The 16,057-nt window shown below is 45.8% G+C and overlaps 1 protein-coding gene across 3 annotated transcripts in view; it reads left to right on the top strand.

The window, feature by feature from the left end:
* Nucleotides 1–16,057, top strand: part of ANKRD27 (ankyrin repeat domain 27) — a 719,886-nt gene that overhangs the window by 603,297 nt on the left and 100,532 nt on the right. For all 3 annotated transcript variants that reach the window (XM_086945455.1, XM_086945456.1, XM_086945457.1), the window contains one exon: nucleotides 4,071–4,232. In XM_086945455.1, coding sequence (XP_086801581.1) covers nucleotides 4,071–4,232 — 162 coding nt within the window. The remainder of the gene's footprint in view (nucleotides 1–4,070; nucleotides 4,233–16,057) is intronic.

The raw sequence follows: 16,057 nt of genomic DNA on the forward strand, positions 1-16,057 counted from the left end.
GACTTCCCGATAAATCCAAAATGGGATCTGAAAGATTACATAGACCTTAGTCTCCAAATAATATTGGCCCTACATGAACTGGCACAAGCAAAGAACTCCAATACTGATAGTATGCAAACTGAGATCTAGGGTATAATGAAATATTTAAAAGATCTAGGAAACAGAATCTCAGAAGTGGAATCCAGAATAATTCCCTGAGAAGATGAAAAATAGCAAACACAGTATCCCTGCCTGCTAAACTTGTGACACTAACAAAAGACGTTACTGAGCTAGAGGATCTCAACTGCATGGGAGACCGTAGGCAATTTGGCCTTTGAGAAGGCTCAGAAAATGAGGCCCACTCTAGCACTGCGTTCTTAGAAACATCAGTACCTAAACTCTGGGAATATAATTCAGAAAACATTTGAGAATTGAAACAGCACACACAATTCCATTGGGGAAGCTTTCACCAGAATCACTTAGAAAAAAGAAACCACTAAGACCTAATCTGTGGACCTTTTGGATACAGACATTCAGAGGATATTTTGAACCATATAAAAAAGCACAGCAAATTCCATGGAATGGAGTCAAATTTGGCATTTCCTTCAGGGGGAAACCCATGATCTTCAGTGAATGCTTCTTAATGTGATATGGTATCTAGTTTGTCTACACTCTTACCTCTAAGCAGGTTGCGTTGATTAAGCCTGAAGTGTTCTGCCAACACCTCTGTTGCTTCAAACCAAAGTCTCATTATTACATAAGCACTGGAAAGTCAGTGGAAGTAAGAATAAATGGATGCTTGTATGTTGCATACAACTCACAACATATCCCACTCACTAAATTGATCAATGTATCTTCTAAATATTATCTGTGGTCTTACATAACAATTCAATACTTTGATATGTTTGATAATCCTTTCAACCCAAATCTACTGGAAAGCTAGCCGATATAGTTGTTAACCTTGGCAACATGCTTCCAAGGTGGGCTTTAAGAGAAAGATTGGCAAGAAATGCATAACATCTAAGTCTAACCAATAGCATCTAGATAGCCTTGTTCCACTCATATGTGATGCCTAGACTAATCGCCCATTATCAAACAACCTCTGATGCCCAGTTCTCTGGGAAGCTCTATAGTCAATGCAACTATAACTCTGCCAGTTGTCTTTAAAGGATGCAATTATAGCGATAAGCATTGCACTAGAATCATGTACGCCCTAGTTCATAGTTATATAAGAATCTGTTTGTTGATCATGACAGAAGTTGTATTTTCGATAAGGCTGTACTTACCAAATCTACTGTGTAGATAGCACTGATGGGTCAATGCTCATGGCTTTCTGCACTCTAGTTGACATGCAGGGGGATTAAGAGCCTTGGTGCTCTCACAGGAAGCATTCGGATGAACTCTTTTTTTTTTAGTTTATTCTCTCTTCTGTCTCTCAACGCCCTTCTCTCTCCTCTTTCCATCTCTTCCAGTGAAATGTTGTCGTCGGCTTGCCCAGACATCAGCCGATTCTCAAAACGACTACTGACCCCTTCTAATGTTTAAACTATGCTGTAACACCGTCACTGAGTTACACAACCTTATCGCAAGCCAGGCAAGCTCACTCACAACAAATACCACATTAATAAGGATACAATTCAAAACTCACAGTATGCCAATTAGGGATATAAAAGCTGCTACCATCCTATGCAATACTCTAGAGTAAATATTTGCTACTATAGATAAATAACCAGATTTTAAACGTTCTTTGTCTGAACACGAAGAGCTTTAATTACCATGTGAAGAGAAAATATTTTATACTTTTGTTACAAACTTATAGGGGTTATAATCCTTCTAAAGAAAACCAGAACGGGTCCCAGGGACGTCTTACAATTTAAATATAGTTGGATAGAAGATTGTTTTAGTTCCCCAGCAAGCAAAAAGAAGTACATGTCTCCAAAAAATCAAACATCAAAATTATTTTGCCAGACAATGATTGTTCATGATGGTGATTAATTTTAACAGCAAAAACTATAACACTGAATTGTTTATTATCAACCTATATGTTCCTAATTATGATTTACCTCAATTATAGTCTACCCAAATTAAGATTATTTCCGAAAAATTACACCTCCCCTAGCTCAGACAAGACTATAGCCATCACATAACGTGTTATGGACCTCAGACAGGCTACACAAAGTAGGCCTCCTCGATTTCAAGCTCTGCTGGAATTGCAAGGTGGAAGCAGGTGATAGATAAAACATGCATTTGTTATGCAAATGCCAATGCTATCTGCCTTTTAATAAAAGATTTCATAAAAAAATATTCAATATCCAAGTACTTCTTGATGTCTACAGCATCCCTAGGTATCTTTGCATGCAAACCCACTTCTCGCCTCAACCAACCAAATCTCCTCTTGATTGAGCTTCTCGGACTACTGGGCACTAAACTGATCCTCACAGAAAGGATAAGCTCAGCAAACTTATCTTTCCTTTCATGGTGGGATTGCCTATACTTTATTAGATGCACAAACTAGTCAAAGTCATACTCTCTACACTCATCAAAGAAACTGAGATACCTTTGACATCTACTTACAGAAAAACAAACCTCCTTGGGTGCGTTTCAATAAGAAAAGTATATCTACTAGGACAATATACCTAGCTCCTACAGAAACTATACTGAACCACAGTGAGAAGGGTAAATAATCCTGACCTATTAACTGGCCAAGTCAGTGCAACACTTTCACCTTTGCCCTCCTTCCTCCCCTTTCTCTCCTGGACACCTGCTCCTTTTTTATTTTCCCAATCTCTTTCTCCCAGGATTATGAATTCCTACTTCCAGGTACGAAATACCCTTTATTAATGCAACATCATTTTACGAGAAGGAGTAATACGACAGTGTGCTGCTCAGTCGGAGTCAACTACATACAGTCAGTCTTCATCTTTTGAACTATAATTTTTACAGTATTATAATTAAAATGTAAGGCTCATTGCCTCATGGATCATTTACTGATAAAATATTTTGTGATGGCCTCATCCGCAAGGTTCGGTTCATGTACTTCATGTGGGCACCCAAAAAGCAACATATTTCCATTTTCAAGTACCACTTCCCACCCTGTAACCTCAACTCTCCCTCTCCTCCTTTTACGCCCCGCCCCATAATCCATCGCCCATGTATGGAGTTCCTACTGGTAATTGCATGTCCGCACAACTTTTATACCCCTTCTGACCAGTTCCTAACTGCAAGAACTGCCTGGGGACATTCTGGCCTGTAACAATAATGCCTATATATGCAACAATGGTTCTGTTGGGAAGAAAAACAATTGCTTTGTTTGTCCTTAAGATAGATAATATTTGCAGTGTTATTTTGGAATTACAAATATCCAATTAAAAACTGAGCAAACACACCATTTTTGGATTCAATCCTGTATATTCATTATTTTATAAATCATTAGTTATATAAACGACACTGATGTACATATACTTAAGGGGTTGTCATAAACAAAATTCAACAAAAGCATACAATTGACTTACACGTGATTAAGTGAATAGAAGTGAAACAATGACATTTACTACAATTCACAAGTAAACATACATAATGACAATTAAAAAACCAGTCCAAAAATCACAGTACATTGGTTACCACCCTATTACACATTTCTGGTTGTGGTTGAAACTTAGTAGGGACTGATGGGCAGTACTACTTTTATACCCCTTCTGACCAGTTCCTAACTGCAAGAACTGCCTGGGGACATTCTGGCCTGTAACAATAATGCCAGCAGCTGGGAATCTCACAATACTCCTAATTTGGGCCATAGTGTTTGTTGAGGTTATTAATGTTTTCTGCACCAGAGTAAAATACATTCTGCAGTCTTCTGCTCTGGCATTTTTATTTTTTATTTTTATTGAGGAGTGGATAAAGGATTAGATGACCATTTTGGGATTTTAGATTAAGAACATTTAGGGCATTAGTCCATCACTGGCTGAATGTTTCAGTGCTGGTCTCTACGTAGGAGGAATATTTAATTAGGTTTGTTTCATTACAGATGTGTTTGTTTGTTTAACTCTTCCACACAACATAATGTTAACTTGATTTCAATGGCTTCATTCTAGAATGGTGCTTCAGTTAACATTTCAAATAACAAGGGAAATACTGCATTGCACGAGGCAGTAAAAGGGAACCACGAGGTTGTGGTGGAGGTTCTTCTTCACTATGGAGCCTTGGTGCACGTCTGGAACAAACAACAGCGCACACCCATGGACTATGCACATGAGGTACTGTAGCCATCTTCCATCTTATAACTTGCTCAGTCATATTCCTCCGACTCCCGATATACTACTCGGTTGTAGGTCAAATGGTATTTAAGCACATCTACATTTTAAGGTGAAATGTTTGTTCATTTTAGCCTTCTTTATTGTGAATATTGAATTGTGAACAAGAGGCACATATACAACAATATCACAATGATCAATAGCAGTGAGTCTACAGATACATTATATGATTTTAACATGCTAAGGATTCACCAAATTTCATTTTTATTTGCATCTAGGAGTTCCTACAGGTACCCACATTTTCTCCTTTGCATCCAATAGGGAGATGAACCTTTGTATCTTTGTTTCCTCTGTGTAATTTTTTTGTGAAGGTTGAGGTAATTTTATGTAACATAATGTACACCTTCACCTGGCAATGAGATAAAATTCGAAAACCAGGTTTATAAAGCTTTCTTGAGAGATGTGGAAAGTACAATTAAAAGTTAGCTGCATAAATAAGGGCACACTGAATATGGGGACAAAAAGCTAATCCACCTACCCGTATTACAGCATGGTAGAATCTCAAGGGAAAAAGTACAGGACATCAAAGGATAGAGGGTTCCAATTTAAAAAGTAAGTTACAGTTGAACCATGTGTCAGTAGTCTGAAAGACATTGTGAAAAAAGTCAAACGTGCAATAACCTAATTTTTCTCAACAATAAACACCAATATGTTTGAGCTATCACAGTTGTCAAATCTTTAGTTTCACTCTGTTTTAAAGGTATGTGAGCAGCCACATTCTGGGCCATATTCAGACAAGATAGGGACTTTTTTAAGAGTCCCAGGTATACATTGTTACCTTAATTGAACCTGAAGTAAAGGCACATGGTTACACTGGTTTACTCAAGTTAAAATGGAGAAAGGGTATATGTTAAATACAGTATAATTGAAAAAAGGAACTTTTATGTGACCTCTGTGATCTGTATATAAAAGCACAAGTGAGAGTCATACAAAAAACAAAGGTTTTTGTCAACAGTCAATGAAGTTATGGAGAAGTCCCTTGGAGCCAGGTCGGGGATTCATAATTCCAAAATGTAGAATGCATAGTTGTCAAAAAAAATCACCTACATGTTCAAGTTGATTGATGGAAAGCCGCCTTTAGATAGTTGACAGAGTCGCTTTTATGTCAACTGTGGTCGAAGGATTCCCAGATGTGAGACTGAGAGAAAGCTGGATTTTGTCAGCATACATAAAACACTTGACCGCAAAAGGCTGAAGCAGTGTCTTAAGAGAACATTGTTAAATATTCCATTAAAATGCAAGAATCCTGGAGATCTCATACATAGATTGCCCGTCTGAAGAGGTTAGACTGCAGCAGCAGCAAACATATACCTCCAAAGAAGGGGAAAGGTTGAACCATTAATGACTGGCATGAGACTGGTTAAGACTACTGTTGGGAAGTAACGGAGCGGTGTTCTCTTACCTCTGTTACTTGTTCTGTTTGCCTGCCATGCTTGCTTGATTGGGCGTGCACTTGGGGATGTAGCCGGGGTTACTCAGAGTATATAACCTCCTTTCCAGCACTTAATCAGTGCTTGGTTTCTTTCCCCGTCCTGTGACCCAGAAGGTCTGTGCTGGTAATCTTGGAGTCCCAGAACTTCCTGTTGTCCCGATTTGCCTGACTTCCTGTTGTGTGGATCCGGAGAGCTGAACGCTGGTAACCTGGACTGAGAAGCTTACGCTGGATTCCTCGATTTAGCGGGACATTCCGTTCTTGTTCTCCTGTGGTTGGGGAAGATTTGAGGTTATTTTATGCCTGTTCCCCTCTTCCTATTTAGTTCTGCGTATATTTTGTTTTTGTCTCGCCGCTATGGTTATGGGATCGTATGCGTAGCGGTGTTAAAAACGCTGCTGCGTTTTTAGTTTATTTCCCAGTGTTTCCCCATGTTTAGGGCTCGGGCCTACGTCACACTGCGTAGCCCAAAAGTCCTGTAGTTAGCGTTTCCGACAAGCTACCTAAGAAATTCCTGGCTGCTCGTGAATTTTCGTCCTTTGTTTTGGCAGCTGCATTCCGATTGGGCTTCTCGTGCGTGTTTTTTCGGAAGAGAGCGCGCAATAGGCCATAGGCGGGAGAGAAAATCTGTCCTTTCCACTGAAGGAAGTGTGCGTCTCTAAACCCTCTGTCCACTACATGCGCCTGATCTGTATGCGGAGTTACGCATCTGTCCTGCTGCTCTTCGGAATGTTGCGTAACACAGAGCGAGATGTTAGTACATTTTAAGGCGGTTTCTATCGCTGCTCAGAGGTTCCTCCTTTCTGGTTTGTTGTGCTAAAGTAATTGTTCACGATTCGCCTCTCAGTCGTTTTCACTTGAGCCCGGGTTGAACTTCACTCTTGCCATTTTAGTCCGTTTTTAAGAAATGTGCAGCATCTTTCAGTGTATTTTTGCAGCAGAGAGAGTGTGACTGGGGTATTCAAGGGCGCTGTGTACAGCGAGGAGCCAAGCTGTGCGTGTTTATCTTCTTGAACTTTACGGGGCGAGGTTAAATCAGAAGATGGTGCCACGCCCGTGGCTTTGTTAAATCATGAAAAACACTTCTATTAATCTGTACAGAGCTAAGCTTATCCGGAACATATCCCTGTGATCAATACATACGGCTCTCTTCTGCCAGTAATATCCTAGATTAGTTCTGCCCAGTGATTTGTAAAGGAGAGTTGATTCATCCTTATATCTTGATTGCTAAGTTGCTAAACCTCGCATTATCCGTGCTGTGTTACAATTACTCATATAAATATTAAAGCGCGTGCGGTCATCGTTTCCCTTCACCCCATCTGCAGGAGGTTTTGTATTCTTGTGATTAAGAGGCAATATAAGAATGACGAAACAGGCTTGGTTCTATTAAAGTATGTTTTTAATACCAGGAGACGACGATGCCTACGTTAATCTGATCATATACATTTCACAGAGTGATTAATGAGGGCTTCAGGATGCTGGAGATGATGTTTGCAGGTTGTCTTTGTGGAGGATAAAGCAGGTATTCATTTTATCCAAACGAGTTGTGGCCAAGCTCCCTGTCTCGAGACACGCTTTGTTTCCAACAAAATCTGCTTATGCACACATTGGAATTAAAAGGCTTATATATATTTTACCATATGTTGTTTGTGATGCATATGTTTCATCGGAAAAACAACTTTAAATTGAATGTGTACTTGAGCCTTCCAGGTATGAAATGAAGTTGTTGCTCTTAGAGGTAGTTAAAAGTTAAACGTATGCGAGCAGTCGCTGATCCTCTTGCAGTACAAAAAAAAAAATATGCACACCTGTTGTGAACACATGACCTCACACTTCCCATCCCTTGCCTCTTTCCATACCAGTTCCACCACTTTTGCTATATCCCAATATTCTCTGGGTCGGCAAAATGAAAATTGCACTTTACAATCTGTTGTCTGTTAGCGTTACTATATCCCTAAAGGCTATACAGTCACATAGAAAGGAATTAAAACTGAACAACATTACTGTAATTCAAAATGGCTCTGAAGACCTGCATTTTCACAGAGAACTACATCCCAATGCAGTAAATTTCACTTGCTTCCTTGAGGATGCTGAATTCTATAAATAGGCTCGCGCTCATGTTAAGCACTGGTACCCGTACATACGTACCTAGAGAAGATAGTTGGGTACTGGCTAGGATCAAGAGGTTTACGTTGTGAGTGTGCATGCTAGAGAACACGCACAGCCGAGTGAAATAGAAAGGAGAGAGTTTGTGGAACACTTGTCACCCTTGATTAAACTTCTCAGTATAATGGAACACACGATTCACTTGAGGTGATTTCTACGGGCTACCTATAATACAAAAACGTGCGTGACAACAGATGGTAGAGGCTTGTATTCTCTTGGCTGTTTTTGGAAGGGCAGACAGCATCCTCAGGAGAAGGGTCTGTGGCAACCACATCTGCAACTTTGCTTCACAGCACTGGTTGTGGCACTTGAACACAGAACTGCCAACTTTAAAAACAAAAAAGAGTGCAGCGTGTGTGCAGATTGACGACGCGCTGATGGGTGGAGAGCTTTCTGAAACCTGCAGAGTGAGTGCAGAGTGAGAGCGAGTGCTGCAGAGTGAGAGTGAGTGCAGAGTGAGAGTGCAGAGTGTGTGCAGAGTGAGAGTGAGTGCTGCAGAGTGAGAGTGAGTGCTGCAGAGTGAGAGTGAGTGCTGCAGAGTGAGAGTGAGTGCTGCAGAGTGTGAGTGAGTGCTGCAGAGTGTGAGTGAGTGCTGCAGAGTGTGAGTGAGTGCTGCAGAGTGTGAGTGAGTGCTGCAGAGTGTGAGTGAGTGCTGCAGAGTGTGAGTGAGTGCTGCAGAGTGTGTGAGTGCTGCAGAGTGTGTGAGTGCTGCAGAGTGTGTGAGTGCTGCAGAGTGTGTGAGTGCTGCAGAGTGTGTGAGTGCTGCAGAGTGTGAGTGCTGCAGAGTGTGAGTGCTGCAGAGTGTGAGTGCTGCAGAGTGTGAGTGCTGCAGAGTGTGAGTGCTGCAGAGTGTGAGTGCTGCAGAGTGTGAGTGCTGCAGAGTGTGAGTGCTGCAGAGTGTGAGTGCTGCAGAGTGTGAGTGCTGCAGAGTGTGAGTGCTGCAGAGTGTGAGTGAGTGCTGCAGAGTGTGAGTGAGTGCTGCAGAGTGTGAGTGAGTGCTGCAGAGTGTGAGTGAGTGCTGCAGAGTGTGAGCAGAGTGTGAGCAGAGTGTGAGCAGAGTGTGAGCAGAGTGTGAGCAGAGTGCGAGCAGAGTGTGAGCAGAGTGTGAGCAGAGTGTGAGCAGAGTGTGAGCAGAGTGTGAGCAGAGTGTGAGCAGAGTGCGAGCAGAGTGCGAGCAGAGTGCGAGCAGAGTGCGAGCAGAGTGACTGCAGAGTGACTGCAGAGTAAGAGTGAGTGCGCAGGAAAAGACCACACACATAAGACCACACACATAAGACCACACACCACTCTCACCAACACACACACCACCACACACTCACCACCACACACGCAACCCCACACACAACCACACACACACACACCACCAGCCGTCACTGCACGCTTTCACTGGGCACAAACACCATCCGCTGTCAGTGCAGGCTTCCACCAGGCACACAACACCAGACATCAGTGCACGCTTTCACCAGACACACACACCTCCAACCGTCTGTGCACGCTTTTACCAGGCACACACACCACCAGCCATCAGTGCACGCTTCCACCAAGCACACACACCTCCAGCCGGAGTGCACACTTCCACCAAGCACACACACCACCAGCCATCAGTGCACAATTTTTACAGGCACACACACCACCAGCCATCAGTGTACACATCAATTGTTAACGCATCCACAATTAACTATTGTAGCAATCGCAGTATGGTGCACTTTACTTTTAAACATATTAATCTAAAGCGCAGCATGCCACCATTGCTACAATTCCAATCCAACCCACATAATTCTACTACACACCACAGGCATACGCTCCATAACACATGGCTAAAAGACATTGCCATTTACAATGCCATTAGCTCTAACTCAAATAAATCCAAGACCTATTGCATTTCTAATGCTTGTTTTTTTATCTTCTCCATGGCTGGAGATCTCCTAGAGTCCAGTAAAGATCTAGTGGTCAATAGATATTTTGTTTCTCCTATGGGTGCACCCATTTAGAGGTTGAGTACTGAAGTATCCTTCCCTCTTCAGTTTGAAGAGGTTTTTTTTGCTGTGTCTTTGGCTTTTTCCCCTGTTCTTCTATTTTTTGGAATCAGGTGTTTTTTCTTGGGACTATTGTTTTCTTCTATGGAAATTGGAATCTTAATTCCCCTGGATTTTCTGTACAGTTTAGCTCAAATAAGTGTGCTGAGGACACCGTATTGGGACAGTACCTACAGCTTCATATAGAGCAGTTGGAACCTGTGTAAGGGGTAAGAGAGTTCTCTGCTGTTGCCCAAGTGCTATGCCTAATCATGTGCGTATGAGTATGGATTTGTGGTGTTAACCTACCTTCTGTTGCCTTTTTTAGGTTGCCTTGGGGTCCCAGTCTACACAGAGGAAGGGAATACCTCACCACAAGTGCTGGTCCAAAATACCTGGTCTTGTTTTTTCTTCCCACCTTCTTCCATGGTTCTTGTCTGCCATAGTCGGTATAAATGATAGGCTGTGGCTACGGGTGCTGAGGAGGAGTGGGATTGATCTTCTCTCCCGCAGTATCGGGTGATTTCGTAGTGGTGGCAGGACAAGTACTGTGCTTTGGGCATACCTGGGATGCAACTGTGCTGCAAACACAGTGTGCTCCACCTTAGCTGCTATGGACAGCCTTTAAATAAGGCTTATGGCTAAAAGTGGAAGGTAGCCTGCCTCTAAACGCTATGTAAAATCGAATGTAGAGTTGGTCTGGAGTGCCTGCAGGCTCCACAGGTTCAGCAGGTACCACAACTGGATTCTCACCAGCAGGTCTGTCCTCCGCACCAGCCAAGCCATTAGATCTGTTTGGATTCCGATAGGCTTTAGTCGCGAGACTGCAACCTTCCCATAGCTGGTCCCAGTGACGTTGTTCCCTGTGCTACATACCTCATTGTCATACCCGACTCCAATACAGAGTCGAACTGGCGTTGCTGGACGTTAATTCCGGCGGTGGCCCGAACTCAAACCTCAGTCAGAGCCTACTTTCTTTGACAGGCCTTGTCAGGCGTACAATTGGAAGGGATCTGAGAAAAGAGAACTAGTACAAAGAACTGGTGGAGGCCAGTGGTTTGGACACCTTCCCAGACACCGGCTTATTTTCTCCTCCTATTTCGGCTACGGAGGAAAGGGCTTCCTTTGTCATGGTGGTGAGGAGGGTAGATGAGGTCCTGGATCTAATGTTGCCCTTGGTGGCTGCCAAGACAAATGTCTTGACAGAGGGGCTTCAGCTGGGAGTCATCCCACAGAACCTCTCCTCCCATTTAATGAAGCCCTTACAGATGTCGTCCTCGGGACATGGGTCGAGCCCTTCACAGGGGCTCCTGTGCACCGGGCGATTACACACCACAACCACCTTGCTCCTGGGGATCCAGCTTTCTTCCCCCAGCACTCCACCCTAGAGAGTCTTATCGTGCAGGCCTCCACTTGCAAAGTCAACCCTAGCTTCTTCCTTACCACATCACTGAATAGGTAATCCCAGAGGCTGGACTCCTTCGGCGTGAGGATTTTTTCTTCTGCCAGCCTTGCACTGCTGTTGGTGAACATCACGTGCCTGTTGGGCGGATATTTCTACACAGTTTGGGATTCTGTTGGGCAAGTGCTGCCCATAATATCGGAGGAGGCCTAAGCCATCCTGACCCAGGATATCGCTGATTTAGGGGACGCAGCAAAGTTCATCATAAGCAGTGGAGTGAATGCAACCGACTCGCTAGGCAGAGCGATTGTGTCAGTGGCACTCCGTCACGCCTGGTTGAGATCTGCTGGCATTTTGGGGGATGTCCAGACATCCCTTATAGAGATAGTATTTAATGGCACTGCCTCTTTGGCAAAAAGGTAGTTACCGCACTTGAGAGCTTTAAGGACAACAAGGCCACTGCCTGGTCATTAGGACTCTCCACAGCCCTGCTCTAGCCCCACTCCAGCCCCGCTCAGCCTTATGCACCATCCATGGCTACAATAGGAGCTACCAACCGCTTCCCTTCCTGCCCAGCCACCAAGGCCAATAGGTCTCCCAGTCCTTTCATGGCTGCGGACACAGTACCCACAATGCCCGTGGGACCCCAGGCCAGAGGTCTGCCCAGTTTGACAAACCACTCTTCACCCCTCCAGCAGCCATAGCCTCCAAATCCCTGGAGATTGGATGATAGTGTTGTACTTGCAGAGCGTCTATTTTCACATACCCATCCGGTGCCTGCCCACAGGCGTTACCTACGGTTTAGGGTAGGCCACAAGCACTTTTAGCTTGCTGTGTTCCCTTTCAGCCTTACACTTGGATGTTCACAAAAGTGATGGTAATGGATGCAACCCAACTGCGGAGGTCACGGGTTCCAGTTATCTTTTACCTCAAGGACTAGCTGTTGAAGGTGAGCTCACCCCAGGCAGTCGTCTCCCAACCCCAGGCTACAGCGTACCTCCTGCATTCACTGCAGTTTACTACCACAGTGCCGCAGTCTCCCTTTCATTGGAGATATCCATTACAGAGTGCAGTTTCAGACCTATCCTCCGGAACGGCGAGTCCAGGATATTTAGACTATATTTGCAATGTTTAAGCCTTTATCCTGGATTTTAGTGAGATTGGCTCTGAGGCTGCTGGGCCTTATGGCCTCTTTCATCCTGCTGGTAACGTATGCCTGCTGACATATGCGGGGTCTGCACTAGCACCTGATGTCCCAGTGGGCGCAGCATCAGGGTAATCTCTCTGACCTGATCCCGATATCAGAGGAAACTGCAAAAGATCTGCATTAGTGGCTGATGAACTGCAACTGGATCAACTGAAGACCCCTCTCCTTTCGCACATAGAGCGGACTATGGTGACAGATACGTCAATCACTCCTGGGTTAGGGTGGCCATCTGAGAGAGGTGGAGATCAGAGGTCTCTGGTAGTTTCTCAGCTCCAGATTAACCTGCTGGTGTTCTGAGCGATTCGCCTGGCATTGAAAGCCCTTATTACTCACATTAAGGAAAGTCTAGTTCAGGTGTAGAGGGACAACACCACCACCAGTTGATATTGCACAAGCAGGACAGGATGGGGTCATTGGCCCTGTGTCAAAAGGCTCTGCGTCTATTGGCATGGCTAGAACGTCAGGATATTTTCTTGGTTATACAACACCTGGCCGGATGTCTAAATGCTAGGTTGGACAAACTTGGCCATTGATGCCTCCTGCATCACAAATGGCTTACCTGCCTGGAGGTTGTGCAATGTCTCTTCTACAACTGGTGAGAATCTTGGATAGATCTTTTCGCCTCAATCCAGAACTCACAATGTCAGCACTTCTGTATGCTGGAGTTTCTGAAGCGGCTCTCGCTTCGAGACTCATTTCCTCGCAAGTGGAGTTCAGGGCTCCTATAGGCCTTTCTGGTGATATTACTCCTGATTAGATTTCTCAAGTAGATCAAGAATGACCAAGCTCAAGTTATCCTAGTGGCCTGGATTGAGCAAGGAGAGTCTGATATCACAAAGGCCTGAGCTTGAGCATCTGTCCTCCTATCAGGCTGCCCCTTCTGGAGGATCACCTGGCACAGCAACGGGGCAGGGTCCTGTACCTGAGCCTGCACACTCCTCATCTACATGCATAGACAATGAGTGGCAACAGTTGAAGGTTTTTGAACTCCCTCCCGAAGCATGCAATGTCATTCTGGCAGCCAGGTCTCCTCACACTAAAACTATTTATGCCTACGGGTGGGGAAAACTTGTGGCTTGGTGTACTGCCAAATCCATTGATCCTTGTATGAAGTCCTTTTGTTTGCCTTTATCCTTGCCCGGCAAGGCCTTCCTTTGGGCACAGTTAAAGGGTGCTTTTCCTCCATATCAGCCTTCCTGGGTTTGGCAGATCAACCCTCTGTGTTCATGCCACCTGTTGCGACTCGTTTCCTGAAAGGTTAACAGCACATGTTCCCCCTACACCTTTCATCATGCCCGAATGGGACCTGAATCTAGTCCTCACCTTCTTAATGTCCTCACCACTTGAGCCTTTGCACAGCTGCTGTCTGAGTCTGCTGACCATCAAACCAGATTTCCCTGTGGTTATAACATCTGCAAGGAGGGTTAGCAAATTGCAGTCACTTTTGGTTCAACCCTGTACACAACCGCTTTACTAGATAAACTGCTCCTTAGGATAAATGCCTCCTTTTTCCAAATGTGGTTACATCTTTCCATGTGGAGTGGAGTATCACAGTGCTTAATTTCTTTGCACGCTCGCATCCTACCAAGGAAAAGGAGAGACTCCACTGTTTGGACCCAAAATGAGCGCTGTCATTTATATCCATTGCGCCAAAGACTTCTGGGTGGGCGATCAACTCTTTGTTGGTTTTACGGGTACATATAAAAGAAAGGCAGTTCACAAGAGAACCATCTCCAGATGGATTGTCCTTCGTATTAAAATCTGTTACACAATGGCTGTGGGCTTACAAGCTCATTCCGCCAGAGGTAAAGCTGCAACCACTGTGTTAGCTAGAGGAGACCCAGTTCTGGATATCTGTCAGACAGTTATGTGGGCATTGCTGCACACATTTGCCAAACACTATTGCCTAGACCATGGGTACTCACAAACTTTCTCTCGGGGGCCAAATTTACAGTGTGGTTTGTGTCCGAGGGCCATACCGGTGGGGGCGGGGTCAGTGAGGAAGGGGACAGGGCTAGAGTAACAAAAAAAACTGTGACTATGAGGTTGAACACAGGTCCCTGCAGCGGACGTCTTCGTCCACTGAGCCACCAGACCCGTGTAGACACATCTCTCTCTCTCTCTCTCTCTCTCTCTCTCTCTCTCTCTCTCTCTCTCTCTCTCTCTCTCTCTCTCTCTCTCTCTCTCTCTCTCTCTCTCTCTCTCTCTCTCTCTGTCTCTCTCTCTCTCTCTCTTTCTGTCTGTCTGTCTCTCTCTATCTGTCTCCCTCTCTCTCTCTGTTACCCGCTCTCTGTCTCCCTCCCTCTATCTCTCTCTGTCTCCCTCCCTCTATCTCCCTCTCTCCCTCTCACCCCCTTACTCTCCCTCTCACCCCCTTACTCTCCCTCACTCTGACTGTCTCACTCCCTCTCTCTCCTTCCCTCTTCTTCCCCCCCTCTCCTTCCCTCTTCTTCCCTCCCTCTCCTTCCCCCCCTCTCCTTCCCTCTCTCCTTCCCTCTCTCCTTCCCTCTCTCCTCCCCTCTCCCCTCCCCTCTCCCTCACTCCCCTTTCCTCTCCCTCACTCCCCTTCCCTCACCGTCCCTGACCCTCTCTTCACCCTCACTCCCATTCCTTCATCCTCCCTCCCCTTCCCCGACCCCCCTCTCCCTCCCTCACTCCCCTTCCCTCCCTCTCTCTCTCACTCCCCTTCCCTCCCTCACTCCCCTTCCCTCACTCCCTCCCTCACTCCCCTTCCCTCACTCCCCTTCCCTCACTCCCTTCCCTCACTCCCTTCCCTCACTCCCTTCCCTCACTCCCTTCCCTCACTCCCCTTCCCTCACTCCCCTTCCCTCACTCCCCTTCCCTCACTCCCCTTCCCTCACCCTCACTCCCCTTCCCTCACCCTCACTCCCCTTCCCCCGCTCCCCCTTCCCCCTCTCTGTCCCTCACTCCCCTTCGCTTTCTCCCTCCCTCAATCCCCTTCCCTCACTCCCCTTCCCTCACTCCCCTTCCCTCACTCCCCTTCCCTCACTCCCCTTCCCTTACTCCCCTTCCCTTACTCCCCTTCCCTTACTCCCCTTCCCTTACTCCCCTTCCCTCACTCCCCTTTTCTTACTCCCCTTTTCTCACTCCCCTTTTCTCACTCCCCTTTTCTCACTCCCCTTTTCTCACTCCCCTTTTCCCACTCCCCTTCCCTCACTCCCCTTCCCTCACTCCCCCCTCACTTCCCCCTCAATCCCCCTCACTCCCCCCTCACTTCCCCCTCACTTCCCCTCAATCCCCTCACTCCCCCCAATCTCCCTCACTCCCCCCAATCCCCCTCACTCCCCCCTCGCTCCCTCACTCTCCATCCCTCACTCTCTCCCTCACTCCCCTTTCCTCACTCACCTTACCTCACTCACCTTACTCCCCTTCCCTCACTCCCCCTCCCTCCCCTTCCCTCCCTCCCCCTCCCTCCCCTTCCCTCCCTCCCCCTCCCTCCCCTTCCCTCACTCCCCCCTCCCTCCCATTCCCTCACTCCCCCCCTCCCTCCACTTCCCTCACTACCCCCCTCCCCTTCCCTCACTC

The sequence above is a fragment of the Lissotriton vulgaris genome, chromosome 12 (assembly GCF_964263255.1).
Source record: "Lissotriton vulgaris chromosome 12, aLisVul1.2, whole genome shotgun sequence".
Lineage (NCBI taxonomy): Eukaryota > Metazoa > Chordata > Amphibia > Caudata > Salamandridae > Lissotriton > Lissotriton vulgaris.